Source organism: Saccostrea echinata, unplaced genomic scaffold (assembly GCF_033153115.1).
Source record: "Saccostrea echinata isolate AGI-Se365-2 ecotype Australia unplaced genomic scaffold, CSIRO_AGI_Sech_v1 ptg000056l, whole genome shotgun sequence".
Classification (NCBI taxonomy): Eukaryota; Metazoa; Mollusca; class Bivalvia; order Ostreida; family Ostreidae; genus Saccostrea; species Saccostrea echinata.
In genome coordinates this window covers 21,640,893-21,660,535 of record NW_026889805.1, presented here as the reverse complement: position 1 = coordinate 21,660,535, position 19,643 = coordinate 21,640,893, and the positions used below count along the sequence as shown (strand labels likewise).

The window sequence follows — 19,643 nt, the reverse complement described above, 5'->3', positions numbered from 1 at the left end:
AATATTTATTGCCTTAAAAAACTTTCAATTTAAAAAGCGTCTGAGAGAAAAGATAAACCTTAACTTTGAAAATTATATGTTTTCCTAGAAACAAAAAATAAAAAGAATTTTAAATACTGAAAAAAAGGATCAGTAGGAGCATTTTGATGGGTCAGTCGTCGACATCAAACAAATCACTTTTTATTGTTGGCCCATATGCATTCAGATAGAAGAGAAACCTTTCATTATTAAGTTATGCACTAGATCTTAATTTGATTTACAACAGAGCCTGTTTTCATGAATTGAACTAGTTAAGGGGATCCTTCAAGATGTTGGAGTATTAAAATGTTTATTTACACATACATTTTGCTTGATGTACTTCCCCAATTTTTGTCTCAAATTTTTTTTTAATTACTGTTGGAGATGTCTGCACTCAATATCAGATACCTGGCAACTAATTAGATGGTACATCCATTCAAAAAAGTAAGGTACAGCTGCAACAAACTTATATGCAGCACAGTTTAATAAGCAAATCATTGTCATGTCCACACTGTAGTCATTTTGAAGGTTAACTTAACTTTACCAGATGATGTCATAGTGGTAGAATAATAAATTTATATACTAAACAAAGTCTTACAGTGGCATATAATCAATATACATTCATGGTTGTTTTGAGTGAATTAATTGTTATTTGTCATCTTTAGTGAGATTTCCTCCTTTTATCATCAGACTGTTTTGTCATGTAATATACCGTGTCTTATTTCAGGCATTATCATTGATATCAGCCAGATCACTATTTAAAAGGCAGAATGTTTGTCTTTCCCTATAATTTAAGCAAGCAAGCTAGTAATTGTTATCCTTCGATTCAAAATCAGGGTCTAAAATTTTCAAGAAAAAATCTACAAGATAACAATGATTATTGCTAATTAATTATATCTGGTGAACTGACCTGGTCGACCATTTCATCAGTACGCTGAGATCAAACGCTGAATATAGGAAGAGGAACAGACTATTCCACAGGCCCACACAAGCATACATAGCGGGGAAGTCGATATCAAAGTCCTCACAAATGCTGAATATAACTGAAAACAAACTCAAGACTGTTTAAACCCAAACATTGTATTCTTAAAAAAAAATAGGCGGGTTGGGGGGGGGGGGTTAACTATGATAAAGAACAAGTGAAAAAGTCACCTGAGTATCACAAGTTTCTCAGGCTAATATGACAACTTTGGCTCCACCTGTAACTGGTGAAAACAAGAGGACCATGGACCATAAAGCTCACTCGATTAACTATGGCTCTTCTGTTCTTTATCGGCAGATTTTTTCCATATATATTCCCATGTAAAGATAATATATTGTGGCCCCGCCCTAAACCCAGCCTCACCCTACCTGTAGGTGTCATGATTGAACAAACTAGAATCTTAAGATGCTTCTATACATATATGAATAATCATGACTTTGCTGTTCTGAAATAGAAGACTTTAAAAGATTTTTCCTATGTATTCCACTGAAAAACTCTGATTGCCCATAATGGCCCCACCCTACCCCAGGAGGTCATGATTTGGAAAAAACTTGAATCTACATTCAATGAGGATGCTTTCATATAAATATAGCTAATCATGACCTTTCTGATCTTAAAAGAAGAATTTTAAAGATTTTTCCTAAATATTCCTTTGTAAAACTTTGATTACCCTAAGTGGCCCCATCTTACCCCCAGGGATCATGATTTGAAGAATCTTGAGTCTACACTACCCCACAAAGCTTTCACAAAAGTTTTATCTTTTCTCGCACAGTAGTTCTTAAGAAGATTTTAAAAATTAAAACACCCAATTTTCCCTATTTCTTAATTATCTCCCCTTGGAAGAGGGTACGACCTTTCATTTGAACAAACTTAAATCCTCTTTACCTATAGATACTTTGTGCCAAGTTTGATTGAAATTGGCCCATTGGTTCTGGAGAAGATGAAGATGTGAAAAGTTTACAATGACAACAGCGATTTACAGAAAGTGTTACCCAGACTGGGACTCAAACTCAGAACCTATTTTCTTTAAATGAGACTGTTGATCTTCTTGTTTCATCAACTTGTTTGTCTCCCACTAACCATGTGAGTGCTCTACCAATGAACTACCAGATAGATGTACCCGATTACCCATGTAATTCCTGTTGCACTTTTCTTCCCTTTTCTTGAGATTTTCCACCTACAACCTTACTTCTGTTCTTTTTCAATGCAAACCTAGACAGTCTTTTGACATTTGGTTCTAATATTGATATTGGGGTCTTCAGTTCAATGTGGACTTGTGTATAATATTCTCACTTTAATTCAACACTTCATGTCTTGCATGACCATTTTCAATCTTGTATTTTGTTGAGGAGAGGGGGTTACAGATCTAGACTTACTTTTAGTGTACAAGGCTAGTGGTGCCGTTGTCAATAATACAATATGGGGAGTTCCACCAAAGAACGCAAACACCAAGCCTCCAAACATCTGTGAATACAGAACTTTCTCAACACCTGTCAAAAAAGAAGAATTATTGCTTTTTTCAAATTCAGCTTGAGTTTTGACTTTCTTTGACAAGAACTATAATAATAAAATATGAACATTTGTGTGGACTCTTTGAACTCCTTCTCGAGGACTGCATCTGTTCCTTACTTATAAACAAGATGTATTTATTAATTAATACAATCATCAGGTGCTTTCTTAATCCTTCAGGGAGCTTATAATGTGTAACACAGTGTCAGTCACAGCTGCAGCAAAGAAGTGTTCATATTTAATAAACAAACTTGAAGTATTAATCCACAGATGAATACTGTAACTAAAGACAATATTCGATGAATCCACTCAGATATTTATATATAGCTGTTTTGACAAACAGTGTAGAGATGATTGACAAAGAGGTGACATCTCTACATTTGCTGAGCTGACCGCTTTATATACTGAAACGCAAAAGATACGCAACATCACATTTTAGGGGGAAATATTACATATAGGATATAATTTTGTATCTAAAAAGTAAGGAATTCTTCAATTTTGTAAATATCGGTAATTTAACGGTTGAATGATTTTCATACCATTACCGGAAGTTAAGTTTAAGTCTGCTTAACAAATATCAGAAATTGCATGTTTAACAAAATATTTGGCAATAATATGGGCTTTTAAGGTATTGTATCTGCTTATCATAAGTAAATCAGCAAAGTTCCGAAAAATAAATTCCCCTATCTTTTCTGTAAGCGATGCCAAGGCTTCCTGAAAATGACTTAAGTAGGCATTTCCATTGCTCTAGCTGGAAAATCTCAAAATAAAGGTGATGGAGAGTTGCAGATGCAAATATGACTTACATCAGGCCTCAACAGTCTCTTGCGTTATCATTAGCATGAATGACAGTCTTTGGACCGGAAGTCCAAGGGTTACTACACTGCGCTTGGCTAGAGAAAATTCGACCTCATCATCTGAAAAACAGGCTTTTAAAAATGGTAAAGAATATTTCTTTCGCTTAGATCTCGAGATTGATGAACCTACTACATCGTTGAAATCAAGCTGCAATTGTTGTGCATGACAGACTTGCACGCTGTAATTGAATGGCTGGGATGGGGGGTGTTTTAACAGTCATATGTTACTTTCTAAAAGTTAAAAGATAATCATTTAACATTTTTATCAAATCTTTGATTTTTCAAATCAAGTTTTACCTAAGTGTATTCATTTTTGAAAATCATTAGATAAAAAATTCAAATATTTGTAGATTACTGCTTGTTGCTTTTCTTTTGCGTTTCAGTATATTTATACAGGGCTGCATTCTCAAAGTGACTCAAACATTATAGAGAGGTGACTGACATAGGGTTGACATCCCTACACTAACTGAGCTATATATAAATGGCTGCTTTCACAAACATTAATTAGAAAGGTGACTGACAAAGAGGTGAAACCTCTATGATAACTGAGTCATCTATACTATTGTGAAATCTTTTTAATTCGTGGAAGTCACTGTTCACAAGCAAAAACAAAATTTTTATATCTATGAAATTTTGTGGATCTTGTGTATACACAGTGATACAGAAGAGCCTCGTTCATCCAGTTGCCAATAATCTGGACACTTCAACTTCTGGGCGAAAATTGGGGGGAACAATTTATATTTTTAGATACCGAGTATGCTTCAGTAATCTGGATCCTTCATTAATCTGGACAATAAGCTAGGGAACAATGGTGTCCAGATTAATTCAATTCAATTCAATTCACTTTATTTACCGGTACAATTACCATGTCGGCATACAGTCATGAATATGAGGCTCAACTGTATACAGAAGATTCAATGAACCAATAGGTGGGCAAAGTTGTCATTTGTGGGGATGTAAATTTGTGGGTAAGGGTGAGCCACAAATATTGGTCCCCCAATAACAACAATGATTCAACATTTTTTATTTATATAGGGCTGTATTTAGAAATAGTACAGTGATCACTGACAAAGAGGTGAAGACTGTATACTGAGCTGATCTTTATTATAATTTATACAGGGCTGCATTCTGTAAAGTTATGGCTGACAGAGTGGTTAACTTATAGAGCTGACCCTAAAATTACATACTTATATATAGGGCTGCATTCTCAAATAGAAAGAGGTGACTGACAAAGAGGCGAGGTTCCTATACTTATAAAGCTGATCCTTATCACCATATACTTGTATACAACTTTTTTCAGAATATTTTAAAGGAATCTGCCTTTGACCTGCTAATAAATTGGTAAGATTTTTAGCTATAAACAGTCACTAATTTCAGGTCAATAATTTATTGTATATACCTATGTATCAATGTATGTTCTTGGGGATAAAATTGATAGTTATATAAATATATACACAACAAACAATATACATTTTAAGCAAATAGAAATCATTTAAATCTAAAAGTTCTTATATTTATGGAAACCTTAGATGTTGTTTTCCAGCATTCAAGAATCTTAAGAATATTTCTAACTTTTGTTAACAATTATCATCAGAGTTGCTATGAAAATTCTGTCATCCTCAAGAAAGATATCAGTTTCTAGGATTCACATATAAGTCGGACTTAGAGACCAAAACTGAACAAGGATAAGAGGCCCATAGGCTCACCTGAGCACATTGGCTAGGAAGAAGCAGAAATCAGTTCAGTATTGAACGGGGCGGGGGGGGGGGGGGGGGGGGAATGATGACTTAAATTTACACTACCTCAGCATGCTACCATATCAATATTACTAATCATGGCTTTGCTGTTCTTAAACAGAAGAATTTTAAAGACTTTTTTCCTATGTAAAACTCTGAGCGCTCATTGTGGCCCCACCCTACCCACCCTAAATTTTAACAAATTTGAATCTACTCTACCTGAGGATGCTTCTTTAATAATATGACTAATCATGGCTTTGCTGTTCTTGAGCAGAAGATTTTTTCCTATTATTCTTATGCAAAACTTTGACACTCTTTTGTGCCCCCCAACCCCTAGGGGGTCATAATTTGAACAAACTTGCTTCTACAATACCTATTAGGTTGCTTCTGTATAAATATGACCAATAATGGCTTAGTTGTTCTTGAGAAGAAGATTTTAAAGATATTTCCTATGTACATGTAACATGTATGATCAGGTTCTTACATGGGATATATAGGTTTTCCTTTTACTTTGTCTGAGTTAATGATTGGAATGATTATTTAAAGACAGCTCTTTCTGAGGGTAAATCACACAGTACTTAAATTTTCTCTTATCTAGAGACAGGGACTGGGTAAGGTACTTCTTGCACCGAGTTTCTCCCCTGAGTTCCCAATGATGGATAAGAACTGGGTGTCTCAATCTTCTTCAGATTTACTACACCCAGAATTTAACATCAATTCCCTAAGATACTTGCCACTGGTGTTTATATTAGACTTTTAAACTTTTATTTTGCTCTTTCCCATAACCTTTATTGCTGATTCAACATCCAACTTCTGCTAGCTTTTAAAAGCCTGACTTTCCCAAAGCTTTGCCTTTAATATATACCCTTTGGTTTGGCTAGTCCATTCCAAGAGTTTTCAGGTCATTCCCATATTTGGGGTCTTCAATGTGTTTAACTCAAATACATGTACCTCTTAACCATAACACTTATGTATTCCTATGTAAAACTTTGACCCATTGTTTTGGCCCTGCCCTACCCCCAGGGATCAAAATTTTAACAAACTTGAATCTACACTACCTGAGGATACTTTTATTATGATATGACTAATCATGGCTTTGCTGTTCTCGAGAAGATTTTTAAAGACATTTCCTATATATTCCAATGTAAAACTTTGACCCCCTCTTGTGGCCCCTCCCTAACCCCAGGGGTTTTGATATGATCAAACTTGAATCTATGTATGTAATGAAGCTTTCACATAAGTTTCACCTTTTCAGTGGTTCCTCAGAGAAGATTTTTAAAAAATGCCACCAAATTTTCATGAATTCTTAATTATCTCCCCCTTGAAATAGGGCACGGCACTTCCAGTGAACAAACTTTAATCCCCTTCACCCAAGGATACACTGTGGTTTTGTTGAAACTGGCCCAGTGGTTCTTGAGAGGAAGTCGAAAATGTGAACAGTTTATAGATGACAGACACTGGACGACAGTCGGACACCAGACAGTCTTTTGATCAGAAAAGTTCACTTGAGCCTTTGGCTCAAGTGAGCTAAAAGTCTGACATAAATGTAAGCATATATTTATGTGAGGATATACACTATATCTATACAAGACTGCATTCTCAAATTTTCAAACAGTAAAGAGGTGAAGCCCCTATACTTACTGAGCTGACCCTAATTATTATATATTAATATAAGGTTGCATTCACAGAGATGACTGACAGAGGTGAAGCCCCTATACTTAATGAGCTAACCTTTATTATATATCTATATTTAGGACAACATTCTCAAAAATTTAAGAGGTCTAAAACATTAAAAAGATGAAGTCCCTCTACTTACTGAGTTGACCTTTTGTGTTGTTGGCATTTAGGACACCAAATGCAATGGAGGGCATTAGACAGGCAAAATACAGGAACAGTGTGGTTGAGATGGTCTTTTGTATGGACTTCTTACCAACCACTCCTGAAAATAGAAGTTAACTTTCTGGCTGTAAGATTCTGTAGTCTCCTTGTCCCTCCAGGCAAAATTTACCCTCATGCACTGGTTTTACTCCATTACTAAGTCAGACTCTCCAGCTATAACAAGACTAAATACATCTAAATAAAGAGTTTGCAATGAATTTAAAAATTTTGACAAGAGGCCCATGGGCCACATCGCTCACCTGAGCACATTGGCTAGGCAAAAGCACAAATCAGTTCAGTATTGAAATGATTACGGGGGGGGGGGGGGGGGGGGGGGGGGGGGGGGGGGCAAAGCCATATGTTCCTTTGTAAATCTTTGATCCCCCATTGTGGCTCCTCCCTATCCCAGGGGTCATCGTTTGAACAAACTTGAATCTACACTACCTGAGGATGCTTCCATATCAATATGACTAAACATAGCTTTTCTGTTCTTGAGAAGAAATATTTTTTCTATATGTTCTTATGTAAAACTTTTGATCCCCCATTGTGGCCCTACCCCCTGGGGTCATGATTTGAACAAACTTGAATCTACACTACCTGAGGATGCTTCCATATCAATATGACTCATCATGGCTTTGCTTTTCTTGAGAAGAAGATTTTTAAAGGTTTTTTCCTATATATTTCTATGTAAAACTTTGATCCTCCATTGTGGCCCCTCCCTACCCCCTGGGGTCATGATTTGAACAAATTTGAATCTACACTACCTGAGGATGCTTCCATATAAATATGACTTATCATAGCTTTGCTGTTCTTGAGAAGAAGATTTTTAAAGATTTTTCCTATATATTTCTATGTAAAACTTTGATCCTCCATTGTGGCCCCGCCCTACCCCTGGGGGTCATGATTTGAACAAACTTGAATCTACACTACCTGAGGATGCTTCCATATAAATATGACTTATCATGGCTTTGCTCTTCTTGAGAAGAAGATTTTTCCTATATATTTCTATGTAAAACTTTGATCCTCCATTGTGGCCCCGCCCTACCCCCCAGGGGCATGATTTGAAAAAACTTGAATCTACACTACCTGAGGATGCTTCCACATGTGTTTCATCTTTCCTGGCCCTGTGGTTCTTGAGAAGAAGATTTTTAAAAGATGCTATTAATTTTTCACTAATTCTTTATTATCTCCCCTTGAAAGAGGGCGTGGCCCTTCATTTGAACAAACTTGAATTCCCTTCACCCAAGGATACTTTGTGGCAAGTTTGGTTAAAATTGGCCCAGTGGTTCTTGAGAAGAAGTCAAAAATGTTAAAAGTTTACAGACAGACAGACGGACAGACAGACAGACGGGCGCCGGACAAAAAGTGATCAGAAAAGCTCACGAGCCTTCGGCTCAGGTGAGCTAAAAACTGATAGCAATATTGTTTTTGTCAACTTCTATTAAAAAATACCTAGCTTTCTTTGGAAAAATATAGCACATTTTTTACCATTTGAAAATTCAAAGTACAGTAAACTTGCAGACAGTTTATATTTTAATTCTACTGATATTTCCCTTAATTTATCATTAACACAGTTTTTCGCTTATCAATATTTTCATCAAAATTGAAAAAAATTTTGCTGACATTGATACATATCGTTCAATCTTATGTGTATATTGTTTCAATTTTCTTCAATTTAAAGTTGATTCCACTTTAAGAGATTATCATCAAAAGCAACCACTAAAAACTTTCCACATTGAGTTTTTTTTATGCATTATTTCTTTTCAAAGATTAAATTCCATGCTCTGTTCACTTTCAAGATGCACGTGCTGATATGAAATCTGTACTTTAAATACACGGTAAGAGATGCATCAGAAGCAATATTAGATCTAATATTCAGTTTCTTCTTTCAACATATAAAAGTTTTAAGTTTTGTGTTCTACACTAATAAAACCAAAACTGCTACATAATAAAAATAAAACAGAAAATCTATTTTTATGTACACCAAAGATTTTTTTTTGATTTATTTTATGTAAAGTCAGTCTGGCTTCATGAACATCAAAACCATTAAGATTAATTAAGAAATCCATTTCCACCATGTTAAACAACATAGCTGAAATTTTTTATAAGTTGGAAATGGGAATGTATAATCCTGAATTAATTGCCTGTATAAACAGAGGATTAGCTGGTTGTCTGCCTGTATAAGAATTGTGGGTGTCGATACCTACCATCCTTGTAATCGGAAATATACACAGGGATCCGACGTCTCAGGTCTTCTCTGATCCCACGGAACAAACTACAGCGAAATGAAGTCTGGCGGGAAAAAAATAAACATCAATAACTAACAGTAATTCAACCTGTCTCTAAACCTTGAAATTAAATGTCTGATTTGCAAGAACCCATACTCATGTAAGTCAAGGAATGTAATTAATTGACGTTTGTAGTTAGACAAGAGTACTGAGGCCTGTGAACCAGCCTCAAAGAGATACAATTTACCCCCCAACTCCCTAATGCATCCTAATGAAAGCTAAATCTCTCCAAAATCTCATTCTCTCTTAATGCTAGTCATAAGGCACAGCCCTACGGTAAAAAATCCATTAAAGCTAAAAGTGGCTAAAAACCTAACAATAACATATCCTGTCTATATAATGAAAGGAAGGTTACATATCACTATCCTGTCAGCAATATACCTTTAATACAACCGGGTTCCTTTTATTTGTGTACTTTATATTGATTTCAGATTACTTAGTTCACATCTTGAAATTTCCCTCAGACAAAACATTCAATGATCTCATACCGTATAAGTGGAAATTTTAGCGAGATGGAAATTTAGCGATTTATCCTAAAAAATTGATATTATTATTGGGTAGCGAGAAGTAATTTTAGCAATTTCAAAATGCTTACTATAGAAGCTATTACAAATAAATTGCGATTAATTTTTAGTGATATTTAATTTTAGCAATCTCAGCACCCTCGCTAATAATGCTAAAATTAAATCCTCACTAAAAATTCTACTTATATGGTATATATATTTATTACTTATAATGTCCATATTTGACCACCAATTTGACAAAACTTGAACATTAAAAACAAATACAAAAGGAAAAGCATTTTAAGTATCATTTTACTGCTATAAGACTGAACACTTTAAAGTTTTTAAAATGAAAAGAACCTGATAATCTTTTCACCTGTTCTTGGTGTTCAGAAGAAAACATTGCCTTCTCTGGGGCCCAGTTTTTCTGTTTTTCTGCCAGTGCATTAGTGTGTGACTCTAAAATTTGTTTGAATTCAGTCTCGTTTCTGGCTTCCAGCAACTTCATTCGTAATTCAGGATCAGACATTATGGTGGAAAAGGTCCTGCCTGTCTCCAATTCATTCTTTGTTCCTTTCTTTAAAAAAATGAAAAAGGAATTTGATCAGGCTGTTATTTTAAGACACTCATTTAAAGTTTTGAGAATTAAGAGGAAGCAAGGGCAGCTTTACTTTTTCAAAGCTTTGTAGGCTTGTATCATTTATTCTGAAACAGACACTGTTCACAAATTCATTTTAGCTGTTATTCAATTTACTTAGCTACTTTTTGTTTTGCTGGATGTACCTGAGTTTTACGAAACATTCACTAGGCAGTGACTTTTATCCATGTATCATAAAATGTTTAACCTGGCTTTTACCTCTTTGGTAGGTGTCAGAACCACAATTACGAAGTAGACTTCTTGACTGGAGGTTCCCAGATTTGCTGGGTGGTGCAGGCGAGCTATCCCCACATGTCTGGACTGGATGGAGGGGATGCTAGCCCTAAAAAAAAAAATAAACCATCATTTTAGTTTTCAATGGATGGAACATAGCCCATTTACATAAGCATAACATTAATTCACACATTTTTTTCTGCATAAAATTATTTAAATTATTTGAATGTTTTATAGTCTCTTAGTTTATAATTGGCACTATTTTTTTTAAATATTAATTGCTCTATAGTATGTTCTTTACTCGAGATAATTTCCAGACAGAATGTTTCAAAAGTGTCCATGCAGTTTAGACAATTTTCATTTTAATTACAGGTATACATTGTAATATGATATGCTTGTATTAGATAAAGAAGTCAATTATCTCTCTCCTTGTGAATTTTGCATTATCTACTGGTACTAAAAGAATAGGATAAACTTCCAAACAAATCACATGTAAACACTGGTTGATAAGTATATAGATCATCTTTGTAGACACAAGCATTTTATCTCTTCTAGAAAGACTTTAAAGCAATTTTAATTAAGACAGATCCTAAAAATAACTGACCTTGAAAAAAATTATAAATGATGAAAAAAATAGGTTAAAAATAATAGTAGATCTTCAAATAAAATTAATAGATAAACATATGAAAACATCTATCTATACTCAATCCATTTACCACTTTAATAATAATCCTAACAGAACCTATTTACAAAAGCAGCTCTAACTGTCATGTCCATCTAACTTTATAGGTTTTCAACATCACCCTGAAGTCTGTTCAGTATATCTATATTACAAGACTGTAATTTACTGCTAGGCTTGATTTATAGGGTTAGAATTTATAGGAGATCTTTGAAATCTTACAAAGCACAGATCCAATTCTGGTCATAATCAAACCCCCCTCCTTCTGATACACTGGTACACTGTAGAGTTCTACTCAGCTGGTGAACTAAAAGGAAAACGGTGTTATTAAAAGTACAGTTCAGATGCAAAACATTATGATTTTACACTTTTTAGCATATCTGATTGAGTTAATATTTTATAAATATGTATGCTCATATGCACTTAATATACTATATATATATAGTATACTATATATGATACTATAAATAAACTCCCTAGTAAATCAACAACAATTTAAGATTTTACTAATTAACTTCTACATACATGTATTACCCATCATCATGACAATCCAAGAGTCTGATATGTAATGTCTTTTGATGAGAAAGTAGAACCAGGACACTTAGCTCTTGTAGATGATAACCCGCAATCTATATTCATTTCTAACTTAATTATTTTCGTTTAAAAAATCAAATTCATTATCAAACAGAGTTAGGAAGAATTAATCTATAATTAAGAGTGACAGTATAGTTTTATGACCTTGATAGTTACAAACTGGTGAAAAGAAAAAAAAAATGAAATTATAGACTAATCTCCTTCAAAAATGTGACTATGAGCAAGGAATTATTATAAAATCATGATCTTGGTTTTCAGTTACTGTGTTCATTATTTGTACACCATTTATTGTTCAGGTGCCAAGTTTACAGGTATCGAAGTAAATACAAGAAAAATAAACAAACACACTGCATATACGATAGATACTTTTAGAAAAAAGAAGAAACCCTTATTTATAAAATAACACTGGTCTTTCATGATCCACATTATGTGACCTAGACATAACCCTGACCTTACTTACCAGTCATGAGTAAAGAGAGCAGATGCGACTTATTTACCACAGTCATGAGTAAAGAGAGCAGATGTGACTTATTTACCACAGTCATGAGTAAAGAGAGCAGATCTGGCCTTACTTACCACAGTCATGAGTAAAGAGAGCAGATCTGGCCTTACTTACCACAGTCATGAGTAAAGAGAGCAGATCTGGCCTTACTTACCACAGTCATGAGTAAAGAGAGCAGATGCGACTTATTTACCACAGTCATGAGTAAAGAGAGCAGATGCGACTTATTTACCACAGTCATGAGTAAAGAGAGCAGATGTGACTTATTTACCACAGTCATGAGTAAAGAGAGCAGATCTGGCCTTACTTACCACAGTCATGAGTAAAGAGAGCAGATCTGGCCTTACTTACCACAGTCATGAGTAAAGAGAGCAGATGCGACTTATTTACCACAGTCATGAGTAAAGAGAGCAGATGTGACTTATTTACCACAGTCATGAGTAAAGAGAGCAGATCTGGCCTTACTTACCACAGTCATGAGTAAAGAGAGCAGATCTGACCTGACTTACCACAGTCATGAGTAAAGAGAGTAGATCTGGTTTTGTGTACCACAGTCATGAATAAAGAGAGCAGATCTGACCTGACTTACCACAGTCATGAGTAAAGAGAGCAGATCTGACCTGACTTACCACAGTCATGAGTAAAGAGAGCAGATCTGACCTGACTTACCACAGTCATGAGTAAAGAGAGCAGATCTAGCCTGGTCAAAACTGTGTTTACTGCCAGAGCTGTCCAACAACTTGTGAAGAATTTCATCAATGATTTCATCCAAACTGACCTTATTCAGGTCAAGGATTAAAACTGTCTTTTTTAAAAAGTTCTGTACATCCATTGAAGCTCTGACTTCCATTGAAAAGTCTTTCATTGGTAATTTCTGATTCAAAAAAAATCATTTATTAAAATAAACTATTTCATTCTCTCTTTCTCTCTCTCTCTTGTTTATAAATCTTATCCCAGATGTATTTATGTAAATACTACTGGTGTTGAATAGAACATTAAATTCAAAAATAGACCAGATTTTTGGAAGTTCACCTACAAAATGAGATAAGCCAGATATTTGTGAATTTTACTATTACCTCCAAAATTGAATGTGACCTTCAGAATACAATTTTAATCAATAAAACAATGTATATTTGTTTTCTGTGGTTGCATTCATCCAAGATTGACAGAGCATCTTGTAACTCAGTAGGAAGTTTCTAATTAATTTACTAATTTTCCCCTCAATCTGTTTGTTTTTGGTCTTTTTATATCTTGCCACTAAATTCTCAATCTAAAAGGGGAGAACTCCACACATTCCAAGATAAACTCTAGAGTATTTCAAATTCTTTTTTCAATGTTATTTCATCTGAGGCAATCTTTTCTTTTTGGCAGCATCTTTTGTAATTAATGTACTCAACTTTTAATCCACATATTTATAGCTTGGCTTTTAAATTGCAATTGGTTTTAATTCTTCACTGAGAGAAATGTTAATCTGTCAGGCAGATGCAGTGGTGAAATACAGGAATGGCTCTCATCAAATACATGTGGAATAATGGTTTTTGAACATACCTCGTGCTTTGAGTACATAAGGGTTAGACCCGACTCATCTAGAAAAAAAATTAAAACATTAACAGTTAGTTAAGTCATTCAAAAAATACTGCAGAGATGTAAGCTGTAAACTTCAAAGGTTTTCTGGTTATAAAATGGTAACAATCTGATATTTATTATACATGTATTATGACTTTCTTGAGTGTTACCACAACAGAGAGAGCATGCTGTGTTATAGTATATACACCAATCAGTTCAATATATCACTCTCTTCGCCTGTAGCTCTTTTATAGATCTTTAAGTAGCAGCTTATTTTTAAAAAGGTATTAATTTGTTTTTGATGCAAATGCAAATGCTTTCTCAGATGCAACACAGCTGCATAATAATTGCACGTCATGCCTTTTAATTTTTTAAGCCATAGAAATGACTGCATGTGCTGTGAGTATAGATCCCAAATCTATAAAATGGTACCTAAATTTGGCTGTAATCTAGGACATCACTTAGAGGTCAAGGTCATGATCACTTTTACCTTACATGAACTGAATTGGTCATGTCTCTCTGTTGGGAGATCCAGGAGGCCTTAATAGGAAGGCCTAACAGGTTGGGGGTCTGGGAGTCACCTAGAGGCCTCCAGTGGGTCCAGTGCAAAGCCCTGGTAGGGACAAAGCTCCTAGAAGCTCAAAGGTTATAGGAGATTTTTAGAACAGTTTTTTTTACTATTTAAGTTATACTTTAGTTATAATAAAAGAAATATCTAACAACAAAAAATTGATTTATAAACCTATTAATGTATATTTTGGGTCACAAAAAGGGGGAGGGGGAGGGGGGTTGCTATCCCACCCTTTCTAAATCTGCCACTGCTCTGCTCCATGTCAGTAAATTGGTATTGCATTTTATTCTTCTTCCCAATTTCTAAGTCAACTAGCATTTCAAAAACATGCTAATATAATCTTCTCTCTGTCCATAAACTATCCTCAAAGTTATTTGTGTTTTGTGGAAGTTTTTGCTGTTCCTATTGATTTAATCATTTTCCTGTTTGTCCTTACCATCGTCAGAGTCTGTGGTCTTCCAGCTTGTTCTATCGCTACACTTCCCATCTTCTGAATCAACAAACAAGTCATAAACATGCATAACAGAATCCACAAGAAAACAAGCAACACTGCAACTTGTCTAATCATTTGGTTGTCACAATCACAAGGTTTTCTAAATTCAAAATCATGTGAAGTCAAAGTGTATTATCAAAGTGTTGTCAAATCAAACAGTTCTCAGATCAAATGCTAAATCTACAAATCAAAGTTGTCACATGATAACCCAATGTTGTCTCATAATAATTTCATCAAAGTATTGTCTTAGCAAATCAAATACAGTCAAACTTTGTTATCTCGAACTCAAAGGGACACCAAAACTACTTCGAGATAACTAAGGATTCGAGACAAACAGGGTAAAATACTTAAGGAATAAGCAGTTGGGACTCCAAAATGAATTCGACATATCCATGGTATTCAAGATATCAGTGTTTGAGATACCAAAGTTCAACTGTAAATACTTTTTGATCAAGTGTTTCTTATCAAAGTGTTTTCTATTCAAAGTTTATAAATTCAGTATGTTGTCTATTCAAAATTTTTCACAAATAAAATTGTTTATTGAAAACATTGTCTAATCAAAGTGTTGGAAATTAAAATTTTGTTCAATCAAAATGTTGTCTTATCAAAATATTGTATGATTAGGATGTTGCCGAAGGTTTATCAAAGTCTTGAACAATACATAATATTGGTAGCAAACTTCAGCTGAAATCATTTAAAGCAATACTTTTTTTTAAATTCAGTGACCTTTGATAAGTAGCATATTATGAATCTTTAATCTCTGAGTTTAAGCCTGATATTATCTGATATGAAGCCATAATTTTGACAGAAGCTGGCATACTGTCTGTAATTTGAGAAGTTATGGCCAGTTTAAATTACTGGACAGACAGACACAGACAGACCAAAAGTAAAATACCCTGATCTTCAAGCTTTGGGACATAATCATTTCTTATATTTGGGATAATGTTAAAATCAATGGGTACCTGATTAGGCAAGTTCCAGTGCATTCATAGGTGTCTAATGTTATAAACCAAAATGTAAAATAATTACTATTCTAGTAAGACATTACGTAAGAATTAACAAAAGGTAAATGTGCATCAAATAACTCATAATCATACATTGTACTTAAAGTAAATTAGAAAAAACACCAATATATATATCTACTGTGCAATTAATATACATATCTAACAAGCCAACTAGAAGTAATCTACATCTATCTACTCTATAGATTTATGACAACAGTTTTTAACTGTATGTTAAGGTCGTAGGATACTCAAACTCTAGAGAAAGTGAAGGTTGATAATATCTTCTTGTTTTTAGTCATTTTTAAGTTCAAATGAATTTGTTACATAGTAAAAATTAGAGTGAAATTATATTTTATTTGGGGGATTTCATTTTTTCATGTTTTCGCATTAAATTTCAATATAGATATATAAGAATAGATTTGGAGAAAAAGAAAAAAAAAGGCTGCAGTTAGATAGGAAAATTTTGTGATATATTTGAAGTTTAGCCATAAATAAGCCTACATACACTGTTTTACAGATTTCTGTGACATAATATTTTGAGTATCCTATGTCCTTAACTAAAAGTCATTGCCATGTTTCTGGAAAGGGGGTGTGGGGAAGGTTTTTGGAGGGGTACCTCTCCTCCGAGTCGGAAAACAAAATTTATAGCAGCATTACTTTTAACTATGCATAATGAATTTACCTTGTTTCATTATGATATATTGCCAAGCATATTTAAAAAAGGGGGGATTTCACCCCCTGTTCTGACCGCATTGTAACTAAAGATACTTATAGGAATTAACTGTCATCTCAACAACATATCATTTACACTCAGGAATCTGAAGAACACTCAATACCTACAACTACAAGCATATTGTTACATTCTCTACAGAAATCATCTCCATACCTGTTGAATTGTAAACCTACCCACATAAGGATCATCAAACTTAATTCCACTAATCGTACTGCGACTTCCAAACACAGAATTTTTCCTCTGGTTTGGAGACAGATGATTGTTACCACCAGCCTGGCCATTTAGAGAAGCCACAGGAATTGCTCCCTCACTTTTATGTCTCCTCCTTGACGATTCTGGACTGGTAAGATGACCATTTGGGGGGACCAGAGTATTACCGGACATATCTATACAGAATGATTCTTGATCAGGGGGGTTTGGTGGGGTGCTTTTCCTTTTGTATGGAGGAGGTGGGCTGTCCCCTGTACTGAGGGCCACAGTTAATTCCACATCCTTAGTAAGAGGTGTGTCCTCCATTATTGAATTCTTTTAATACCTAAAAGTAGAATAAACAGGATTTGTTTCAAGTGCTAAATTATTTGTACTTTAAAGTGGTTAGAAATTTACAGTTCATGTCATGTTACATGTAAAACATTTCAATTTATTACCATACTACAAATTTCTGGTACACATTTAGACTTATATAACTTTCTGTACTGTATGTTATTTATAATGTATTATATATACATGTTTTTTTAACACTGTCTATGTAATATGTATAAATAAGGCCATTCCAAGTTTTTTCTTTGTTTAGTGTTCACTCTAAATTCGAAAACCTATTTTTCTATCCAGAAAAAAAACACAAACCAAAAGGAAACAAGCATTCTGAGAGTATTGCATTAGCAATACTAGTCCCCTACCGGCTAGTGTAATCTGGTTCCCGCTAAAAATTGAAAATGCCATAATTCCGTCAAAAATCAATGAAGCGAAACGAAATGCAAACTTGTTCTGTAACTCATCAAGATACACTCCCATACCAAAAATCAGCTTAATATCTGCAAGCGTTTAGAAAAAAAGTGCGACAGACGGGACAGACGGACAGACAGACAGACAGACGGACGGACAGACTCAGAGGAAACCTATAGTCCCCTCCGGTTTCACCGGTAGGAGACTAAAAAAACCCAAACACTTGAAGCAGAATTCTAGAGTTTCTCATCATCATTTGAGAATTCTCCTCGCATCGTTAAACTACTCGTTTATTGAAATAAAAAAATTTGGTACACCACTTAAAAGGCCCATGGGCAACAAGACTCACCTGGTAACTCTGGCCTTGCTGTTCTTCACCAGATTCCCCCCTTGTAACACCTATTGTTGCCCCGCCCTACCCCCGGGGGTCATCATTTGAACAATTTAGATTTGACACCACCCCAGAATGCTTCCACATAAATTTCAGCTTTTCTGGCCCAGTGGTTCTTGAGAAAAAGATTAAACAAGAGGCCCATGGGCCACAACGCCCACCTGAGTAACTTTGGCCCTGCTGTTCTTCACCAGACTTTCCCCCATGTAATACACCTATTGTGGTCCCATCCTATCCCAGGGGTCATGATTTTAACAATTTAGAATCTACACTACCCCAGGATACTTCTACATTAGTTTCAGCTTTTCTGGCCCAGTGGTTCTTGAGAAGAAGATTTTTTAAGATTTTTTCTATATATTTCAATGTAAAACTTGGACTCCCTATTGTGGCCCCGCCCTACCCCCGGGGGTCATGCTTTTAACAATTTATATCTACACTACCCCAGGATACTTCTACATTAGTTTCAGCTTTTCTGGCCCAGTGGTTCTTGAGAAGAAGATTTTTAAAGATTGTTTCTATATATTTCAATGTAAAACTTGGATTCCCTATTGTGGCCCCGCCCTACCCCCGCGGGTCATGATTTTAACAATTTAGAATCTACACTACCCCAAGATGCTTCCACATTAGTTTCAGCTTTTCTGGCCCAGTGGTTCTTGAGAAGAAGATTTTTAAAGATTGTTTCCTATATATTTTTATGTAAAACTTGGATTCCCCATTGTGGCCCCGCCCTACCCCCGCGGGTCATGATTTTAACAATTTAGAATCTACACTACCCCAAGATGCTTCCACATTAGTTTCAGCTTTTCTGGCCCAATGGTTCTTGAGAAGATTTTTAAAGATTTTTTTCTATATATTTCAATGTAAAATTTGGATTCCCTATTGTGGCCCCACCCTACCCCCGGGGGTCATGATTTTAAAAATTTAGAATCTACACTACCCCAGGATGCTTCCACATTAGTTTCAGCTTTTCTGGCCCAGTGGTTCTTGAGAAGAAGATTTTTAAAGATTTTTCCTATATATTTCTATGTAAAACATTGATTCCACATTGTGGCCCCGCCCTACCCCCGGGGGTCATGATTTGAACAATTTAGAATCTACACTACCCCAGGATGCTTCCATATAAGTTTCAGCTTTACTGGCCCTGTGGTTCTTGAGAAGAAGATTTTTTAATGACCCCACCCTATTTTTGTCTTCTCTTGATTATCTCCCCTTGTGAGGGGACTTGGCCCTTCATTTTAATAATTTAAATTCCCCTTCACCCAAGGATTCTTTGTACCAAGTTTGGTCAAAATTGGCCCAGTGGTTCTTGAGAAGAAGTCAAAAATGTGAAAAGTTTACAGATGGACGGACAGACAGACAGACAGACAGACAGACGGACAGACAGATGGACAGACGGACGACGGACAAAATGTGATCAGAAAAGCTCACTTGAGCCTTCGGCTCAGGTGAGCTAAAAAAAAAAATTTCCTATATATTTCAATGTAAAAGTAGGATTCCCTATTGTGGCCCCGCTCTAGCCTCGG

At 35.1% G+C, this 19,643-nt stretch overlaps 1 protein-coding gene across 5 annotated transcripts in view; it reads right to left on the bottom strand.

Moving 5' to 3' along the window:
- The window catches only part of LOC133172916 (solute carrier family 4 member 11-like), a 50,284-nt gene that overhangs the window by 7,668 nt on the left and 22,973 nt on the right, over positions 1-19,643 (bottom strand). For 4 of the 5 annotated variants that reach the window (XM_061307753.1, XM_061307754.1, XM_061307755.1 and 1 more), the window contains exons 2-12: positions 16,958-17,319; positions 14,991-15,044; positions 13,966-14,003; positions 13,087-13,291; positions 11,544-11,628; positions 10,628-10,751; positions 10,148-10,348; positions 9,188-9,272; positions 6,919-7,041; positions 2,377-2,490; positions 929-1,061 (exon numbers count right to left, since the gene is read on the bottom strand). In XM_061307753.1, coding sequence (XP_061163737.1) covers positions 929-1,061; positions 2,377-2,490; positions 6,919-7,041; positions 9,188-9,272; positions 10,148-10,348; positions 10,628-10,751; positions 11,544-11,628; positions 13,087-13,291; positions 13,966-14,003; positions 14,991-15,044; positions 16,958-17,300 — 1,505 coding nt within the window. In that variant the 5' untranslated portion in view covers positions 17,301-17,319. The remainder of the gene's footprint in view (positions 1-928; positions 1,062-2,376; positions 2,491-6,918; positions 7,042-9,187; positions 9,273-10,147; positions 10,349-10,627; positions 10,752-11,543; positions 11,629-13,086; positions 13,292-13,965; positions 14,004-14,990; positions 15,045-16,957; positions 17,320-19,643) is intronic. The other variant, XM_061307756.1, reaches the window with a different exon arrangement.